This window comes from Rhinolophus hipposideros (genome assembly GCF_964194185.1).
Source record: "Rhinolophus hipposideros genome assembly, chromosome: 7".
Taxonomy (NCBI): domain Eukaryota; kingdom Metazoa; phylum Chordata; class Mammalia; order Chiroptera; family Rhinolophidae; genus Rhinolophus; species Rhinolophus hipposideros.
This window is the reverse complement of record NC_138053.1, coordinates 7,692,565-7,710,376: the sequence shown is the minus strand read 5'-3', so window position 1 is coordinate 7,710,376 and position 17,812 is coordinate 7,692,565. Positions and strand designations below refer to the sequence as shown.

Sequence of the window (17,812 nt, the reverse complement as noted above, 5' to 3'; positions counted from 1 at the left end):
AGGGGAAACCAGCAGGGGAGGGGGACTGCGAAGTCTCACGGCATGGAAGGTAACTGACTTGACCCCACCAGGAACTCAGGAAGCAGTATAGGTCACACTGGGCCTGGAGTCCGTATCTCTCCAGCAGATACCTGTCAAGGACTGCCCTGATGATGTAAGTTTTGAGTCACTTCCCATTTTTCTATAGCCTGTAGGTTAGGTAGCTCTGGCAGCCTAAAGGCGGGGACTACAAGGCCACCAAAAGCCAGTGTGCATGAACATGGTAAATGTGTCCAAGGGGATATGGATGACAATGACAGCATCTGCTTCATTCTATGCTGCCTCTATCAGCACCTGTGATACTTTATTACATACACTTGATTACATACCTGTCTGCCCACCAGAAGTCTGGCATATGGCACATGCCTAATAAGAGCAGGTGAATGAATGAATGAATGAATGAATGAATAAATGGAAAAAGGAGATAGGATGACTACCCATGGTCAGCTGTAGAAACTTAGAAGGATGAGTAACTTACCCAGGATCTCACAGGGAAGGAGCAACATAGCCAGGATCCCCATCAGCCTTCTAGAATGTGCATCCAAAGCTTTTGAACTTTGTCCTGGTGGAGCAATGGTTCCCCTCCCCCAGCCCTTTCTTAGAGCACCCCAAAATAGCTTTTGACTCAGCTGGGCAACAACTTCCCGTTTGCAGAACTTAGGCTTCTAGGACTTTCAAGGAAGCCTAGAGGCGTTGAGGGGAGGCTATACCAATGCGTGTTTCCTCCTAGCTTCCTCTATAAAGGGCAGAAGGAGGTTGGGGTTCCCTGCAAGGAACCAGGCCATTGAACCCAGTCCATCTCCTCCTGCACCCCAGTTTTGCTCTCCAGGACATGGCAGGCCCCACAACCATGGCAGCCAGCCTCCTGTTCCTGGCCCTGTGTACCTACTGCATTGCCCCTGCAGGTAAGATTTCCAGCCCCAGCATGACTCTCTTGAGCAGGACAACCATCCTGAGGGCATAGCTAGGAGGGCACGGTGGAGGGAGGAGGGCCGATCAGCCTGGAGTTGGAGGGGAATGCTGCTGCCCTGTGACTAGATCAGAGGTATTTAGTGAAGGGGACAGGCTCTGTCTGTCTCTGAAGCCCAGAGCCTAGGGCAGGGTGAGAAAGGACATAGCTCTTCTCTCTCTTAGGCTCTGCGACCATAGCCTCTTCCTGTTGCATGTCCTTCGTGTCCAAGAAAATTCCTGAGAGCCGAGTGGTAAGCTACCAGCTGTCCAATGGGAGTATCTGCCCCAAGGCAGGAGTGATGTAAGTAACTAGTACTTTCCCTGGGCACCTGATGGGAGAGGAGCAGGGAGATGGGAGCCTCCAGGGTCACTGAGGGGTGAGGTCAGGAGGACCCAGCTCTGTGTTTCTGGGGAAGTCACCTCACCTCTCTGAGACTCAACTTCCACACCCAGAAAACTAGGAAGAGGATTCAGAATTAACGATTATTTATTGCGCACCAAATATATACTAGGCACCATTCAGGGCATATAATGTTATCTTCCCCCCCCCACTCTAGTTCAAGCCTATGTTTCTCAGTCTAGTTGTGTAGGACACAGCTCCCTGGCTCATGTTGGTATTAGGAGCCTTGAGCACCGCCCCCCCCGCCCCCCCCCGCCCCCCCCTCCCCGCTGAGGCAGCCAGTCGCCAGTGGTTGGTTAGCCGCTCACAGCAGCTCACGGCAGCTCTCGCTGGCTGCCGGCCATTCACGATGGCTTCTGGCCACCAGCCACTCATGGCAGCACACAGTAGCCCATGGCAGCACATAGCAGCTCATGATGGCTGCCGGCCACTCACGCTGGCTGCCGGCCACTTTTGCTGGCCGCCAGCCACTCATGGCAGCATACGGTAGCCCACGGCAGCACATGACAGCTACTGGGCCGGCCCATAATGTTATCTTAACTAACCCTCTTGACCATCCTATGAGTCAGATAGGATCATCCTCATTTTACAGAGGGCAACTGAGGCTCAGAAAAGTGACTGCTCAAGGTCACCTAGTACTCAAATAATTCATAGCTGCTTCTCACACAAGGCAGGAGGTGTGAACTCACTGTGTAAACAGTGGCATGCTGTAGAAAGGTGATGTTCATATTATTAGTGATTTCCCCCACTGGAACTAGCCCCAGTTCCACTGGCCTGGAGGAGGACATCCTACTGCCCCATCCCAGCCCTGATATCCTTATTGGCCACACTTCCTTGCATAGTGTGTGAATTGGAGGTTCTGCCTTTTTTTTCTTGGGGATTTTCAATGCATTTTCTTACTCCTCCCTGTGGGTAGAGATCGAGAGTTATCTAAGGCAGGACTGGGCTTCCCCCCTCTGACAGGAAGGTGACTGAACATGACACTGAAACAGGGAGGCACAGAAACACACAGAGAAGACATCGTGTGAGTAACTTGCTAGGAGGCTGGGCAGCAGCTTGTCCTCAATGGGCTGCACACCCACCTCCTCCTAAAATGCTCCAGGCTCCCTGCCAGGTCTCAGGTGTGCCCTGTCATTCCTCCACAGCTTCACCACCAAGAAGGGCCAGAAGTTCTGCAGTAACCCTAGGAAGCAGTGGGTCCAGAGGTACATGAAGAACCTGAACACCAAGCAGAAGAAGGCCTCATCCTTGGGCCAGGGCAATGGGCACCCAAGTCCGTCTCCAGAGACGCCCTATTAATAGCTGCATCTCACCATCTCCTGGCCCCTTGTCCTGAAGTTGCATCTTGGTCTCAGTTCTTTGCCAGGCTGCTTGGGGCCTGGTGAGCCAACGGTGATAAATGAAGAGCTAATATTCCTGTTTCTCAGCATCACTTGCAGGGGATGTGTCTCGTCTATAAAAATTCCTGGGGTCTGAGCAAAGGCTCCAAGCATCCTGTGCCCCTGGCCTTCCCTGAGCTGGGGAGAAGGTCCTTTGTCCTCCTTCTGAGTTGGAGCTGGCCCTTCCCCTGCCTTCCAGGCATCATCAGAGCCCAGGTGCATGAGGTCCAACCTGTAGACAAACTTGCTTGCACCTTAGCCTGCTGCTGCCTTCTCTGGGCCCTCTGGTCTTGCGGTGGGGCCTACGGGCTATCATCTATCTGTCTGTCTGTCTGTCTGTCTGTCTGTCTATCTATCTATCTATCTATCTATCTATCTATCTGGGGATGGGGGACCTGACAACAGCTGCATCTCTCCATCATGTGGAGGATGCCCCAGGCTGGTCCCTCTCCCAGCACTCCGAGTGAATGAAAACCGAACAAAAGCAAGGGCCCCTTTGCGGCATTCACTGCCGGCTCCTGGCCCTCCTTGCACACTTCTTATGGGATATGATAATAAAGGTTTCAGGAACCCATTGGTTTTTGTAACAAAATGGGCGTGGAAGAGCAGGATAAGGGGACAGCCTGGGTAGTTTAATTCCTTTGTGAAGATGTAGCTTCGAGGAGATGTCCCACTTTGTGACATGGCTTGCTCCATGCTGCTTTGGGGACAAAGATCTGCTCTGGCTTGAAAGCTGGTCTTTCCCCACATTTTGGTGATGGGAAGATGGGGTGGGGGCTGAGGGAGGAGAGGGACCCAGGCTTTTTTTCTTATGCATGAGATACCATGTAATTTGTATGTCAAGAGTGTGGACACAAGGGGGGTGGTAGATGAGGGTAAAAGGGATCAAATATATGGTGATGGAAGGTGAACTGATTCTGGGTGGTGAACACACAACGTGATTCATGGATGATGTAATACAGAATTGTACACCTGAAATCTACTTACTAAAAATTGTCACCCCAATAAACGTCAATTAAAAAAAAAGAGTGTGGACACACTTGCTACTATCAGGTACATTCCAAGTAAAATGATTTCTTCTTTGAAGGTGGTTGTGTCCTGCCTGTAGAGGCAGGGTTGGGTGTGAACAGTGCTGTCATGCAGGGTCTCTAGTCCTGCTCCCCGCACAAGAACGCAGGATATAATGAGGCCAAAAAGGAACAGCAACGGAGCCATAGATAGGGGAGTCGTACCACTATAATCTCGCTTCTAACATAGCCGCCCGACTGTTCTCCAAAGAGGTTGGTCCAATAGACACTCCCGCAAGCAGGAGAGCCCACTGCCAGCTTCTCCACACTCCCAGAGGCTCTCTCCTCCTCTCCCTTGCCTGCTTTAGCCCTCCCATGGCCCCAGCTGCAGCCATACCAGACTACATGACTTCCCTGTGGAAATGAACGGAGATCACTCACATGAAAACAATCACGTTATTCATTCAGAGCTTGCTGGAGTAAGGGAGTCAGTTACCATCACTCACATTTGGCGGAGAGACTCGCAGGCAGGTAGGTGGGAGGGTTGAGCTTCAGAGTGGACAAAAGGGAAGATGCAGGTGTGCTTCGATTGGAGGTGGTTAACTAGAAAAGGTAAGCTGGAGGTAAGTTAACTAGAAGCAAACATCTTATGTGATTGATTTGGAAGCATATTTGACTTTCTCTGCTTGGCCCTGAGCTGGAAAAGGGGGAGTCATCGGAAGCTGGCAGTCACTGAGCAGTGATGGCTCTGGGCTGGTGGCTTCAGGGGCTGTGGGTCAGAGTTCTGTTGTCATCTATGGCCTGGTCATTGTACTTCGTCTCTCGTCCCTGACTGCTCCGGCTCTCTTCCATCCTTAGAAATACACTCTTCTTTCCAGAGTAAAGTCTCAGTCACCATTCAGATGCCAACTCTGTGAAGATTTCTGCGGGCTCCCTTCACCCCATCACACTACGCATCTGTCATGCAGGGACTCAGCTCCCACTCCCCGCACAAGAATGCAGGACATGGTGAGGCCAAAAAGGAACACCCACGGTGCCATAGATAGGGGAGTCATACCACTATATTCTCGCTGGCAGCTGGGTTGGAGACACAGGAAGCAGGAGCCACACGATCTGCAACCTGCCGTCCACTTGTCTCTGCCAACCAACTAAGCAACCAACCCCCTAGTGTAGCCATGGCAGTTATATCAGTGGCTAATGACTAACTGGTAACAGCTCATGGCCAACTAGTCACAGCTGACGGCCATCTACTACCTGAGCCAGCACCTTTCCACGTGAGCCCGAGAGCCTGGAAACTGGTCTCCGGGGCTCTCTCCCCACACCCTACACGACACATGGCACAGCAAGCAGGGTATGGCACCGGCCAGAATACCCAAAAGGGTAATGGAGCAGTTTATATGTGTGAAAGCTCAGGTTTGGGAGGCACTGGAAATGGGAGGCACGGTCTGCCTGGGAGACTCGAGCCTCAGACGGCACACCACCCTTTGGCCATAGAAGGCGTCTCCTTCCTTTTGATAATATGCTGCTGCTGTAGGCTCTGAGGGTTGTGGACATCTTGCACCAAGGCCTCCACCTAATCAGACGCCTGGCACGGCGAGCAGGATTCCGGCCATGTGGAATGGTGTGTGACTCTGGGCAGGAGGACAGGTGGCCCCCATACAGTGTGTGGTACCCGGTAGACACTGTTCGCAGGAGTTTGACTCCCAAGGAGCGGTGGGAGGACATGGACGGCTCTCCTGCTCTCCGGCAAGTGTGGAGAGAGCCCTGCAGGCTCTGGCTGAGCAGTTGCCGGAGGAGGAGAAGGCTACAGCTGGCTGCGTAGGCTGGATGTTCTTCACCGCCTTGCGTCGTAGCTCGGAAGACACACTTAATGAAATAACCCAGGTGTGGGACCGGCAGCCCCGGGGGGAGGCGCTGGAAGCTCAAGACTCAGTTAGAGGAGGTCCTCACCATATTGCATCATAACTCAGAGGAAGTGCTTGCTGGAATAGCCCAGGTGCAGGACCAGGTGCCCAGGTTGGAGGCGCTGGAAGCTCGGATCTACCTGTTAGAAGAGGGATTCCACAGTGGAGACTCTGAGGCAGAGGCGGAGGAAGCGAGTGGAGACAGTGTAGCTCCCAACCCCCACACCTGGCCCATCCTGAAGCAAAAGGTAAACCACCAGCCACCTTTGGGCCCCAGGGGCGTTGCTGCCGGCAACCCAGCTATGACTGAGTTCACAACCTACGTCCCATGTCCCATACACGCCCACTGAGTTGCAGGAGCTGGGGAGGCGGTGCCGACAGCACCCTGGAGAGCCAGTCTCGGCTTGGCTATTACGTTTATGGGATGAGGGGGCAGACAGCATTCTCTGCTCCCCAGGCGAGAAGGAAAAGCTAGCCTTTGTGACAGTGCATCCGTCCCTGTGACAAAGGTTACAGAACTGCCATAGGTTGGCCCACGACCAGGGCAACCACACTCTAATGGAGTGGCTTACTGCTGCGGTACACACAGTATGGGGACAGGCTGGCTGCCAGACGAGCTGCCAGACACTGTGAGTCAGTGGCAGTCATATACAGAACTCATGCAAATCATCTGTGAAATGGGTATGAGAAATGCTATTTTCACCCCTAATACGTGGGGGGCCGGATGACGAGCTTTTTACAGCCAGCATGAGAGATCTGGTTTTGGATTGCAAGTGCTTTTGGATCCTTGGTTGCCATTCTTATGCCCTACGTGGGTTGGCAGATCCATGAAGTTACAACTGCCATGGCCACCCTAGGGGATGTTGAAAGCTGGAGGTGAAGGAAGTTGAGACAGGAGGTCCGTGCAGTTGAGACCTGGAAGCCCAAATCAAAAGGAAGGGGGTGAGGTCACGGGCCTCAGAGAGTAACATGCGCACAGATGTGGCGTGATCTCGTGGCAGCAGGGGTCAATCGGGAGAAGATAAACTGACAACCCAATGCACTCCTGCTGGAAATTTGGAAACAGCTGCGTCCGGAACAGCAATTCCAGTGAACCCCAAAGGGGAAGTCTGGAAAGCACAACCCTTGACACTCCAGGACTTCATGCAGCTGCTTGAGGCCGACTCCTTTCAGCTTGATTAGGGGCGGGGCCTAGGTACCTGGTCAGAGGGGACAAGCGGGGACCGGATGCCCCACGTGGAACTGTCCATACATTGGTCCCTTTCTAATGTGCAGAGGGTTTTGGCCCTAGTTGACACTGGCACACACTGCAGTCTCGTTTATGGGAACCCAGAACTGTTCCCCGGACCAGCAATCTGCATTGATGGCTACGGGGGAAAGACTGTGACTGTGAAAGCGGTTTCCTTAACACTGGGTATAGGAAGGCTTCCCCCTCATACCTACAAGGTTTATGTCTCCCCTGTTCCGGAGTATATTCTAGGGGTGGACATGCTACATGGCCTCAGCTTACAGACGTCGGTAGGAGAATTCCATCTCCGGATCCGGGTGGTGAAAGTGGTGACACACGGGCATGCTCACCACCCTCCTCAAGTGTTGCCACAGCTCTGGCGCGTGGTTACAGTGTGACAGTACCGCCTGCCAGGAGGGCAGGAGGATATTGGTCGTACAGTATTGGAATTGGAGAAGGCACATATTGTGAGGCCAACGCACAGTCCTTTTAACTCCCCAGTATGGCCTGTCAAGAAGCCAGATGGGACCTGGCGAATGACTGTGGACTATAGGGAGTTAAATAAGGTGACGCCACTCTTGCATGCTGCAGTGCCTTCAATACACGATTTGATGGATCGTCTGACTGTCAGCCTGGGGACATATCACTATGTAGTGGACTTGGCCAATGCTTTTTTCTCCATTGACATTGCACCCGAGTGTCAAGAGCAGTTTGCTTTTACTTGGGACGGGCGGCAGTGGACTTTTCAAGTCCTTCTGCAAGGATACTTGCACAGCGCCACTATCTGCCATGGGCTCGTGGCCCAGGATTTGGCACAGTGGGATCGTCCATCCTCTGTGGCCTTGTTTCATTATGTCAATGATATTCTATTAACATTAGATTCGCTTTCTGATTTAGAGCAAGCAGCTCCCTCTCTTCTCCGCCACCTGAAGTCACGCGGCTGGGCGGTGAATGAGGAAAAGGTCCAAGGCCCTGGCTTATCTGTTAAGTTTTTGGGTGTTGTGTGGTCGGGTAAGACAAAGGTCATACCCGAGGCAATTATTGATAAGATACAAGCCTTTCCCTGGCCGACCAAGGTCTCCCAACTGCAGACGTATTTGGGTCTGCTAGGATATTGGCGGGCGTTTGTACCCGACATGGCACAAATGGCAAGGCCCTTGTACAACATGATTAAAAAGGGGGCCTCATGGGATTGGACAGAGGCTATAGAGCAAGTCTTCGTTGCCACGAAACGGGCAGTGCAGCAGGCACAGGCTCTGCAAGTAGTGGACCCCGGCCGCCCATTTGAACTTGATGTTCACGTAACCCAAGATGGGATATGGTTGGAGCCTCTGGCAATGGCAGGAGCGTCTCCGCTCACCAGTGGGATTTTGGTCCCAATTGTAGAGAGGAGCAGAAGTCCGCTACTCTCTGATAGAGAAACAGCTGGCTGCTGTGTACGCAGCCCTAGTAGCCACAGAAGCCATCACAGGAACGGCATGGGTGTTGGTTCAAACAACCTATCCCGTCCAGGGGTGGGTCCGTACGTGGACCCAGGGACCCAAAACGGAGGTGGCACAGACCACGACCCTCGCCAAGTGGGGTGCCTACTTGGAGCAACGTAGCACCCTTAGCTCAAGCCCTTTGAGCACAGAGCTACAACAGGTCCTGGGGCCTGTGGAGCTTGGAGCCCAGGCTGAGCCAAGCGCTCTGCCTAGAGGGGAGGACTTGGAGCCCTCGCCCTACAAAGGACAGTCCCCAGTACCTGAGGATGCCTGGTTTACTGATGGTTCTAGCCGAGGGGCTGCAGCTGTTTGGACGGCTATTGGTGTGCAGCCCCAAACAGACACCATTTGGTTTGATACTGGGATGGGCCAGAGTAGCCAGTGGGCTGAATTACGGGCTGTGTGGATGGTAATCAGCCACGAGTTTGTGCCCCTGGTTATTTGTACTGACAGCTGGGTATTGTTCCACGGCCTAACATTGTGGCTCCCTATGTGGAAACACCAAAACTGGTTGGTAGGACACCTTCCACTGTGGGGTCAAGCCATGTGGCAGGACCTCTGGGACCTAGGGCAGAGAAAGGAGGTAACCCTAATGCATGTCACAGGTCACTCCCCTTTAGTGTCCCCAGGCAATGATGAAGCAGATGCCCTAGCACGGGTCCGATGGTTAGAAGGGGCCCCCACCACTGATGTGGCCCATTGGCTGCATAGGAAATTGCAGCACGCTGGAAGCCGAACCACGTGGCAGGTGAGCAGACGCTGGGGTCTGCCTTTGAAATGGCAGGAGATAGCAGATGCCTGCTATGACTGTGCCGTCTGTGCCCAGGACAGCCCCCAAAGGCGGAGGCTTCCCTGGGAGACACAGCATATTACGCGAGGGAGGGTGCCCCTCACTCGCTGGCAAGTGGATTACACTGGACCCCTGCCTAAGGCCCGCAATTCACAGCAGTGGACCCTGCTACGGGGTTGATGTTTGCTTGGTCGTGTTCGGCTGCGGATCAGCGGCATACAGTGGTCGCTCTTACACGGCTGTGCGCCCTCTATGGGCGCCCCCAAGTCATTGAAAGTGACAGGGGTACCCATTTTACGGGGCAAGAGGTGCCAGCGCTGGGCTGCCAGGATGGACGTGCAATGGTTGTTTCATGCTCCATATAACCCACAAGCAGCTGGCATGATTGAACGCTATAATGGCCTTTTGAAGCAAGGTCTCTGGGTGTCAAAACACCCTCCCGCGATGTGTGACTGGGCCTCGCGTCTATGGGATGTCCTGAGAGTCCTGAATGAGAGACCACGGAAGGGAGGACCGGCACCAGTAGAAGCTCTGCTACATCGAACGGCCGCTCCCATTCAATTACAAGTCACCACCAGTGAGACTCTGTTAAAGCCAGGCTATGGCAGAAATGGAAACATTTTGCTGCTAGCATCCACCTGCTTGGAAGCAGGGGAACGGCAGCAATGGACTTGGCCCTGGCAGGTCAGACGCCCCCACTGTTGGTGGTTGGGCCTGATAGCCCCATGGGGGGCTGGTTTGACTAATGATTTGCAAGTGACGCCAGGGGTGGTGGCTGAGTGGCTACCTCAAGTGACTGTCGTATACGAGGTCCCGACGCCGGGATGATTTTGCTGGGAACCTATGTGCTCTCACTGTGGCCTATTATGGGGTCCCCTGTTCTGTTACATGTTGAAATTACCCAAGGGATCCCAAGCCCTGCCATAAAGGTCTGGTACCACAAACCAGGAAAGGTGCCAGTGGCAGCGACCCTCCTTTCCCAGGACAAAAAGCTAGCGTGTATTGTTCCTAAAACTACTATTTCTTCCTCCCTCCCCCCTACCCCCCGTAGGTGCCTATAGGCTAATATGGCACAGGGCCTCTCATGGAAGATGCTTGTCGCGTACATTATGAGGCGAGACCCTGGGCGGTGGAGTGTGGGGACAGAGCCCCGGAGAGCAGTTTCCAGGCTCTCGGGCTCACGTGGAAAGGTGCTGGCTCAGGTAGTAGATGGCCGTCAGCTGTGACTAGTTGGCCATGAGCTGTTACCGGTTAGCCATTAGCCACTGATATAACTGCCATGGCTACACTAGGGGGTTGGTTGCTTGGTTGGTTGGCAGAGAAGTGGACAGCAGGTTGCAGATCATGTGGCTCCTGCTTCCTGTGTCTCCAACCCAGCTGCCAGCGAGAATATAGTGCTATGACTCCCCTATCCATGGCACCGTGGGTGTTCTTTTTTGGCCTCACCATGTCCTGCGTTCTTGTGCGGGGAGTGGGAGCTGAGTCCCTGCATGACAGATGCGTAGTGTGATGGGGTGGAGGGAGCCCACAGAAATCTTCACAGAGTTGGCATCTGAATGGTGACTGAGGCTTCATTCTGGAAAGAAGAGTGTATTTCTAAGGATGGAAGAGAGCCGGAGCAGTCAGCGACGAGGGACGAAGTACAATGACCAGGCCATAGATGACAACAGAACTCTGACCCACAGCCCCTGAAGCAACCAGCCCAGAGCCATCACTGCTCAGTGATTGCCAGCTTCCGATGACTCCCCCTTTTCCAGCTCAGGGCCAAGCAGAGAAAGTCAAATATGCTTCCAAATCAATCACATAAGATGTTTGCTTCTAGTTAACTTACCACCAGCTTCCTCGGGCCAACCACCTCCAATCAAAGCACACCTGCATCTTCCCTTTTGTCCACTCTGAAGCTCAACCCTCCCACCTACCTGCCTGCGAGTCTCTCTGCCAAATGTGAGTGATGGTAACTGACTCCCTTACTCCAGCAAGCTCTGAATGAATAACGTGATTGTTTTCATGTGAGTGATCTCCGTTCATTTCCACAGGGAAGTCATATAGTCTGGTATGGCTGCAGCTGGGGCCATGGGAGGGCTAAAGCAGGCAAGGGAGAGGAGGAGAGAGCCTCTGGGAGTGTGGAGAAGCTGGCAGTGGGCTCTCCTGCTTGCGGGAGTGTCTATTGGACCCCCCGCAAGACTTCTCTTTGGAGAAGTCTTACGGCTATGTTAGAATGTTAACCACACTGATAAAGCAATTCCACATCCAGGAATGGTTCCTACACGTATGCACAGAGATGCATGCATGTATGAGGTGTGATCAAACAACAAGGAGAGTGTTTAAATTAAAAAAATGTATTACAGTAAAAGACACATTGCCATTAATCCCCTTCAAAATACTCCCCCTGGCTTTGAACACACTTATCCCATCATTCTTGCCACTTCCTGAAGCAGTTCTGGAAGTCCTCTTTTGTGAGTGTCTTTAGCTGCACTGTCGTGGCTGCCTCGATGTCCTGAATCAATTCAAAACATTTACCTTTCATGGTCCTTTTTACTTTGGGGAAGAGCCGGAAGTCACACAGAGCCAGATCCAGCGAATAAGGTGGATGAAGACACATCATATTGGTTTTATTGGACAGAAATTGCTGTACCAAAAGCGATGTGTGACACAGAGCATTGTCATGATGGAGGATGATTTATGGCACACTTTAAAACACACCTTCTCTCAACCGTAGCTCACACCCAACTGACTTCACTGAACAAGTTGAGCCTTGTCACACACTGTTACTGAGGTTTGACCCGCTACTTCCCGTATTGAAGACCCCTGCCTTTCCATTGGATGGCACTTGGGAGCAGCATTCACCATGTTTTGTGATCACAAGGGAAAGGCTTCAGTATCAGCTGTGGAATTTTAAAATTCCGATGCCCAGGCCCCACCCCACACATGATGACTCAGACTCTAGTTGGATGGGTCCTAGAAATATGCATATTTGGAAAAGTTGCCCAAATTCGGGCAGCCACTATGGAAAACTGTATAGAAGTTCCTCGAAAAATTTAAAACAGAACTACCATGTGATCCAGCAATACCTCCTCAGGGTATTTACCGGAAGGAAATGAAACCACTAACTCGAAACGATAATCTGCAGCCCCGTGTCCATCCATTGCAGCCTTTTTCACAACAGCCAAGACATGGAAGCCACCTAAGTGTCCACTGATGGACGAATGGATAAAGAAAAGGTGGTGTGTGCATATGCAATGCAATGTTATTCAGCCACAAAAATGAATGAAATCTTGCCATTTGCAACACTATGGATGATATTGAGGGCAGTATGCTACGTAAAATAGGTCAGATAGAGAAAGACAAATACCGTATGATCTCACTTATATGTGGAATCTAAAGCACAAAAAAACAAAACCAAATCCCAAACTCATAGATACAGAGAAGAGATGGGTGGTTGTCAGAGGTGGAAGTGGGGTGGGGTGGGGGAACAGGTGAAACGGGTGAAAGTTGTTAGAAGAACAAACTTCCAGTTATAAGACAAATAAATCCTGGAGATGTAATATACAACAGCATGTAATATGCAACAATAGTGAACAGTGCTGTATTGTATATCTGAAAGTTGCTAAGAGATTAGATCTCATCATAAGGAAAATAATTGTAACTGTATGGGGTGACGGATGTTACCTAAACTTACTGTGGTGATCCCTTAGCAATATCTGTGGAATCATTGTGTTGTATGCCTAAGACTAATACAATGTTATATGTCAATTATAGCTCAATTTTTAAAAAGTTGTCCAGATGATTGTGATGCCCAGCCAGGGTTCACCGACTTCGTCTTCCATGCGGGTGGACTGAGGAGCAGAGAGGGCCTTGGGTTTCATCCGGCCAGAGGGGACCATCTGGGCAGTGCCGGGCTGGGTTAATTGTCTGACTCCGACCCTTGCTGGGGAGCAGGGGCAGCTGGTGAGCAGAGTTCTGGTCTCAGTTGCCTCTCCTTCCAGGTGGCAGCTGCAGTGGCTAGGTAAAGGTGGGGACATCAGAAAGTCTTATACAGTAAGTCCTCATTTACTGCAACTTTAAGTGAAACAATGTATAGAGAAACCAATTTCCCCATAGCCTAATGATGTAAACAAAGTTAAAGTCCCAATAGCATTGAATTGATTCAAGGAGGTATTGTACTTGTTTAAAGCCTTTGAAATTTTCAGAGCCTTATCTCCTCCTTTCACCACCTCTCTCACTTTTCTTTCCTTTCCTCCTTTCTGGGTCGTCCCCCCCCAACAGCCAGCCTTCTGACTGGGCTCAACAAGGCTCCATCCATCGACTGGGAATACAGTGCTTCTTGACAGGTAGGTAAGATGGGAGTCACTGCCTAGCTATCCCCACAGCGCATCAGTTCTTTCAGAGAGGTAGCTTCTCTGTCTTCTCCCCCATCCTCACATCCTTCCTGAAAGCAGACCTGCTGGGAGAGGTTGCCAACAGGAGGTTTGTTTGGGGCAGGAAGATGTTTTATTGTCAGGACTGCTGAAATCATAGTCTTGACTCTAGATCTTAATCTTTGCAGAACTTTGTGTTCCAAAGAATTCCATAGCTTTGTTTCTACAGGTTGAACTTCTTTATTAAAAGGATTGTTACATAATTTCCCAGAATGGCAGTCAATTTCCAGGAAACCCCTTCAGAACACACAAAGCTTTCCTTTCTCCTTACAAAGCTGTGCTCTGGGCATTCTCTCTGAGCCTTTCCTCTGAGACACAGGCAGCTTCAGGGGAAATTATTCTGTTGTTGACCATACGTGGGAAGGGTAGATACACTCCTGGAATGCTTGGCCCAAACAGGACAGTGAGGGGATCCCACATATCCTCGCCCACCCCCGGCTTCCCTTCCCCCTTGGCTCCTTCCCAGTGCAACCTCCAGTCTTCCTGCTTCTTTTTTGCTACGGGGTATTACCACTGTCAGATTGGATTTTTGGCCTCTATATTTCCTGATTCCAGGGAAAAATGTCTTATTACTGGCTTTCTCTGGAACTCTCACCCTTCTGCTGGCTTTCTAATTTCTGAATAATGACAAACCCCTTGCAATGTGAGCTTCTCGCTGGGGGCTGTGGGTACGTTCCTGTCACAATCTGACTGTATAGAGCGTATACAATGTATTCTATATGTTGGATTGAGGTTTGCAAAACAATTTGTTTACTAGTAGGGACAGGAGTATGGCCACACATGTGTGAAACTGATAAGAGTGAAGTAAAAAACAGGTTTTTGTGTGAAACTGAGCATAACAAAATTGAGTGATAAACACATTTACCAAACAACTCCTAGTTATCACCTAAGAGGTAAAAAACTCCTGGCAAACAACTTCTGGTTATCCCTAAGAAGTAAACAAGTCCAAGGAAAAGACGATAAAAGCAGAACTCCAGAGCAATGCTGTGAGTAGTCTGACTGGGCACTCTGGCTAAGACGCTCTGGGGGTGGCAATACACAATACTCCGGGACCCTCCGAAGCTCTTCCCTGCAAGACCAGCTCGCCTCAGACCCATCGTGGGTCCAGTCGCCTCTCCCGGACCAGGGACCTTCACCACCTCAATTGACTCTTTGACTTGGTTCGTTATGAAATTCTATTCTATTCTGTATAACCTCCTGTGCTTACCAGAGCGTTGGCCTCTGGAGGGCCATTGGCTCCCAAACAAAGCTGTGTTACTCACTCTGTCTGAACCTGTGTGCCGGGACTTTGTTCCCCACTCACGTCAGGAGTACCACATAGGGCCCTGCCGAGGGGTTAATGTCCGCTTCACTTTCAAGAAGAGACTGAAATGTGGCAACTGCCTTATACGCGACACTTTTCTCACCCTTTCTGAGAACATGTGGAGAAACTTCTCTCGGGACTCAGTGGGGATGAGCTGCACTTCTCCCAGGCAACCAGCTGTCTGTTTTATGTTCAGGAAGTTGCGAATTGTGGGATTGACTGCATTTCCCTTTTTGCATTGACTCATTGAAAGTTTGCACCCCTTGCAATCTCTACAAGTGCTGCACCTTACTGCTTTGATATCCTCCCCTAACTGTAGAGTAGTTTTGTCCAGAGCCTGGGGCAAGCAAACGTCGAGGCCCTTTCTCAGGGGAGGGGGACAGGGGACAGGACCCTAAGACATTTAGAGGCAGGACAAGGCACAGGCATGAGACAGACCTGGCTTTGAACCTTGGCTCTACCCCACACTAGTTGTGCGACCTTGAACAAATCACCTCCCCTCTTTGAATCTCAATTTCCTTGGATGAAAGGGGGATAATAAAACCTCCCTCAAGGAAAAGCCATGAAGATAAATGGAGCAACTGGTTACACACAAACAAAAAAGTTTGTCTTTTTCAGATTCCAGGAAACATGTTTTTCTTTTCTACATTCCATGCTGCTTCTCTTCCACCTGTTGACCTTAAAAAACAAAAGATCCAGTTATTTTACCAGCAACAAGTATTTATTTAGGAATAGCAGAGGAATTGCAATTCAGGATAAGCAAACCAAGGCAAACCATTATAGACAGGTCAGAAGGACAGAGGGGAGGGACTTGCTTTTGTAGGGGAAAAAGAGGAAGTTGGGAGAGAGTGTTTTAGAAGGGTTTAGGGTGGTTTTGTCTTCTCATTAGCTGAGTGTACAGTTTCTTATTGGCTGGGTTGTAACTAGGAGTCCAACCTGAAGGCAACCAGTTAAAGGGATTCACGTGAAGATGGAGGTGTTCTTCTGGGCAAGGAGAAAGTCTTCCTTCCTTCTGCTAACGTATGTCCTCCTGTTTGGGGTATAGATGGCAGTGTGTGCAAACTGCCCCTTAGGGCTTACTGGCTCCATTTAAGATGTAGTTTTCTTTTACAGTCACGTGTCGCTTAATGATGGGGATACTTTTTTTGAGAAGTGTGTTGTTAGGTGATTTTGCAATTGTGTGAACATCATAGAGTGCACTTACACAAACCTGGATGGTACAGCCCACTACACACCTAGGCTGTATGGGGTAGCCTATGACTCCTGGGCTACAAACCTGGGCTACAAAGCATGTTACTGTACTGAATAGTGTAGGCAATTATAACAATGGTATTTGTGTACCTAAACATATTGAAACGTAGAAAAAGTACAGTAAAAATATGGTATAAAAACCAAAAAATTGTCTGGGGCACTTACCATGAATGGAGCTTGCAGGGCCGGAAGTTGCTCTGGGTGAGTGAGTGAGTGAGTAAGTGGGGAGTGAAGGTGAAGGCTAGGACATGACTGTACACTGCTGCAGATTGTAAACTGTCCCACAAGCCCTCCTCCCCCACTTCCTCCCACTAGGGTCAGAAATAGGACATCAAAACTGTCAGTGCTGCTCCATGAACAGGGATGTGGGCTGGGTGACTGGAAATACTGAGGAGAAACTGCCTAAGGCACAGAGCACCACGGTAGTGACTGATGGGAGGGAGTGAAAGGTGGCCTGAGGATCAGTAGGCATAAGACATCAAGATGGAGAGATAATGGAACATAGAGGATTGTCATGGTGACGTGGTTTTGGCTATTGCATGTTGCGGCTGATTAAGGAACTTCGTGGTATTCATTTAAGAAAAGGGTGTTTAACATGGAGAGGGTGTAGAACCAAGGACTCAATATTTTGACTTTGGAAATTTGTTTTTGGTTCCAAATCTGGCACAAAGGCTCTCCCTTGCATTGAACTGATGGAAGAAATAAAATGTATTAATGCTTTCCATCCTTACAACCTGAAAATATTTCCAAAGTACAGGGACAGGCTGGCTGCACACCACCACAGACAGCTTTTATCGCAGTGGCAATGGTACTTAATCCTCGTGAAGGAAGCTGTCGCGGCCTGTGTCCTTGTACAGGCTCTGAGGTCCTCAGCAGAGGTTACAGCCACGCCCTCTGAAGACCATCAGGCCGGATCTGGGAGGGCTGTGGTGCCCTCTGAATACGGAGTGCTGGAGGGGACAGTCCCCTCTGTGCTGAATCAGGATGTGGCTGACTGATGGGGATGAATCTGAGGACTCAAAATTGGGGTGCTGTGAGTGAGAGGAAATCTATTGCCAAGACCACAGATATCGCTCCCGTCAGAGAAAAAAATTCCTCCTGAACCACACATCCTTCCGTTTCTTACTCAGCTCCATTATAATCGTCTGGGACCACCGTCACATATGCAGTCTGTCATTGATTGAAATGTTGTTATGTGGTTGGGGCATGAGTGTATTTATTTCTAATGGACCCAAAGCAGCACTCTGCCTTCCTCCCGGAGGTAGGCCCAGTGCTGGGGAAACCCTGACTCTGCCTCCTCTGGCCTCTCTCTCTCCCTGACGTTTAGGTCTCTCTGGGATAGCAGACGGGGTTTCATTTCCATTTACTCAGCTTCAGTAAGGGCTGTGCTGGGTCTCGTCCACCATGTACCTCCCGGGACTTGGACGGTGCCTGGGCACCTGGTAAGAACTCAACAAACGTGCGTGAAATAAACAGGTTGCAGACATTGTGCTGCAGGCTTGTGAAGCGAAACAAGGGGCCTTCTGACTGGTCCTCCACATGTCCCCTTGTCCCTCTCCAGTGTGTCCTCCTTGTGACTTCCCGGGGCGGAGGATGGGTAGGGTGGGGTGTCTTTATAAATTCCTCCTTTAATCTTGCCATGGTCCTACTTCAGCTCC

General features: G+C 50.7%; 1 protein-coding gene across 1 annotated transcript; it reads left to right on the top strand.

Moving 5' to 3' along the window:
• Positions 1-689: 689 nt before the first annotated feature.
• CCL24 (C-C motif chemokine ligand 24) lies at positions 690-3,823 on the top strand. The gene is made up of 3 exons (XM_081053397.1): positions 690-944; positions 1,174-1,291; positions 2,536-3,823. Exons 1-3 carry the CDS (start codon positions 872-874, stop codon positions 2,687-2,689), a joined length of 345 nt encoding a protein of 114 aa, XP_080909523.1. The 5' UTR covers positions 690-871; the 3' UTR covers positions 2,690-3,823.
• The last annotated feature ends 13,989 nt before the right edge of the window (positions 3,824-17,812 follow it).

What these genes read in the sequence shown, in the direction of transcription:
- CCL24 (XM_081053397.1), top strand. Translation starts at nt 872, where the DNA reads ATGGCAGGCCCCACAACCATGGCAGCCAGCCTCCTGTTCCTGGCCCTG. An exon ending in CTACTGCATTGCCCCTGCAG is followed by an intron (nt 945 to 1,173) that starts GTAAGATTTCCA and finishes TCTCTCTCTTAG; the next exon opens with GCTCTGCGACCATAGCCTCT. An exon ending in TGCCCCAAGGCAGGAGTGAT is followed by an intron (nt 1,292 to 2,535) that starts GTAAGTAACTAG and finishes ATTCCTCCACAG; the next exon opens with CTTCACCACCAAGAAGGGCC.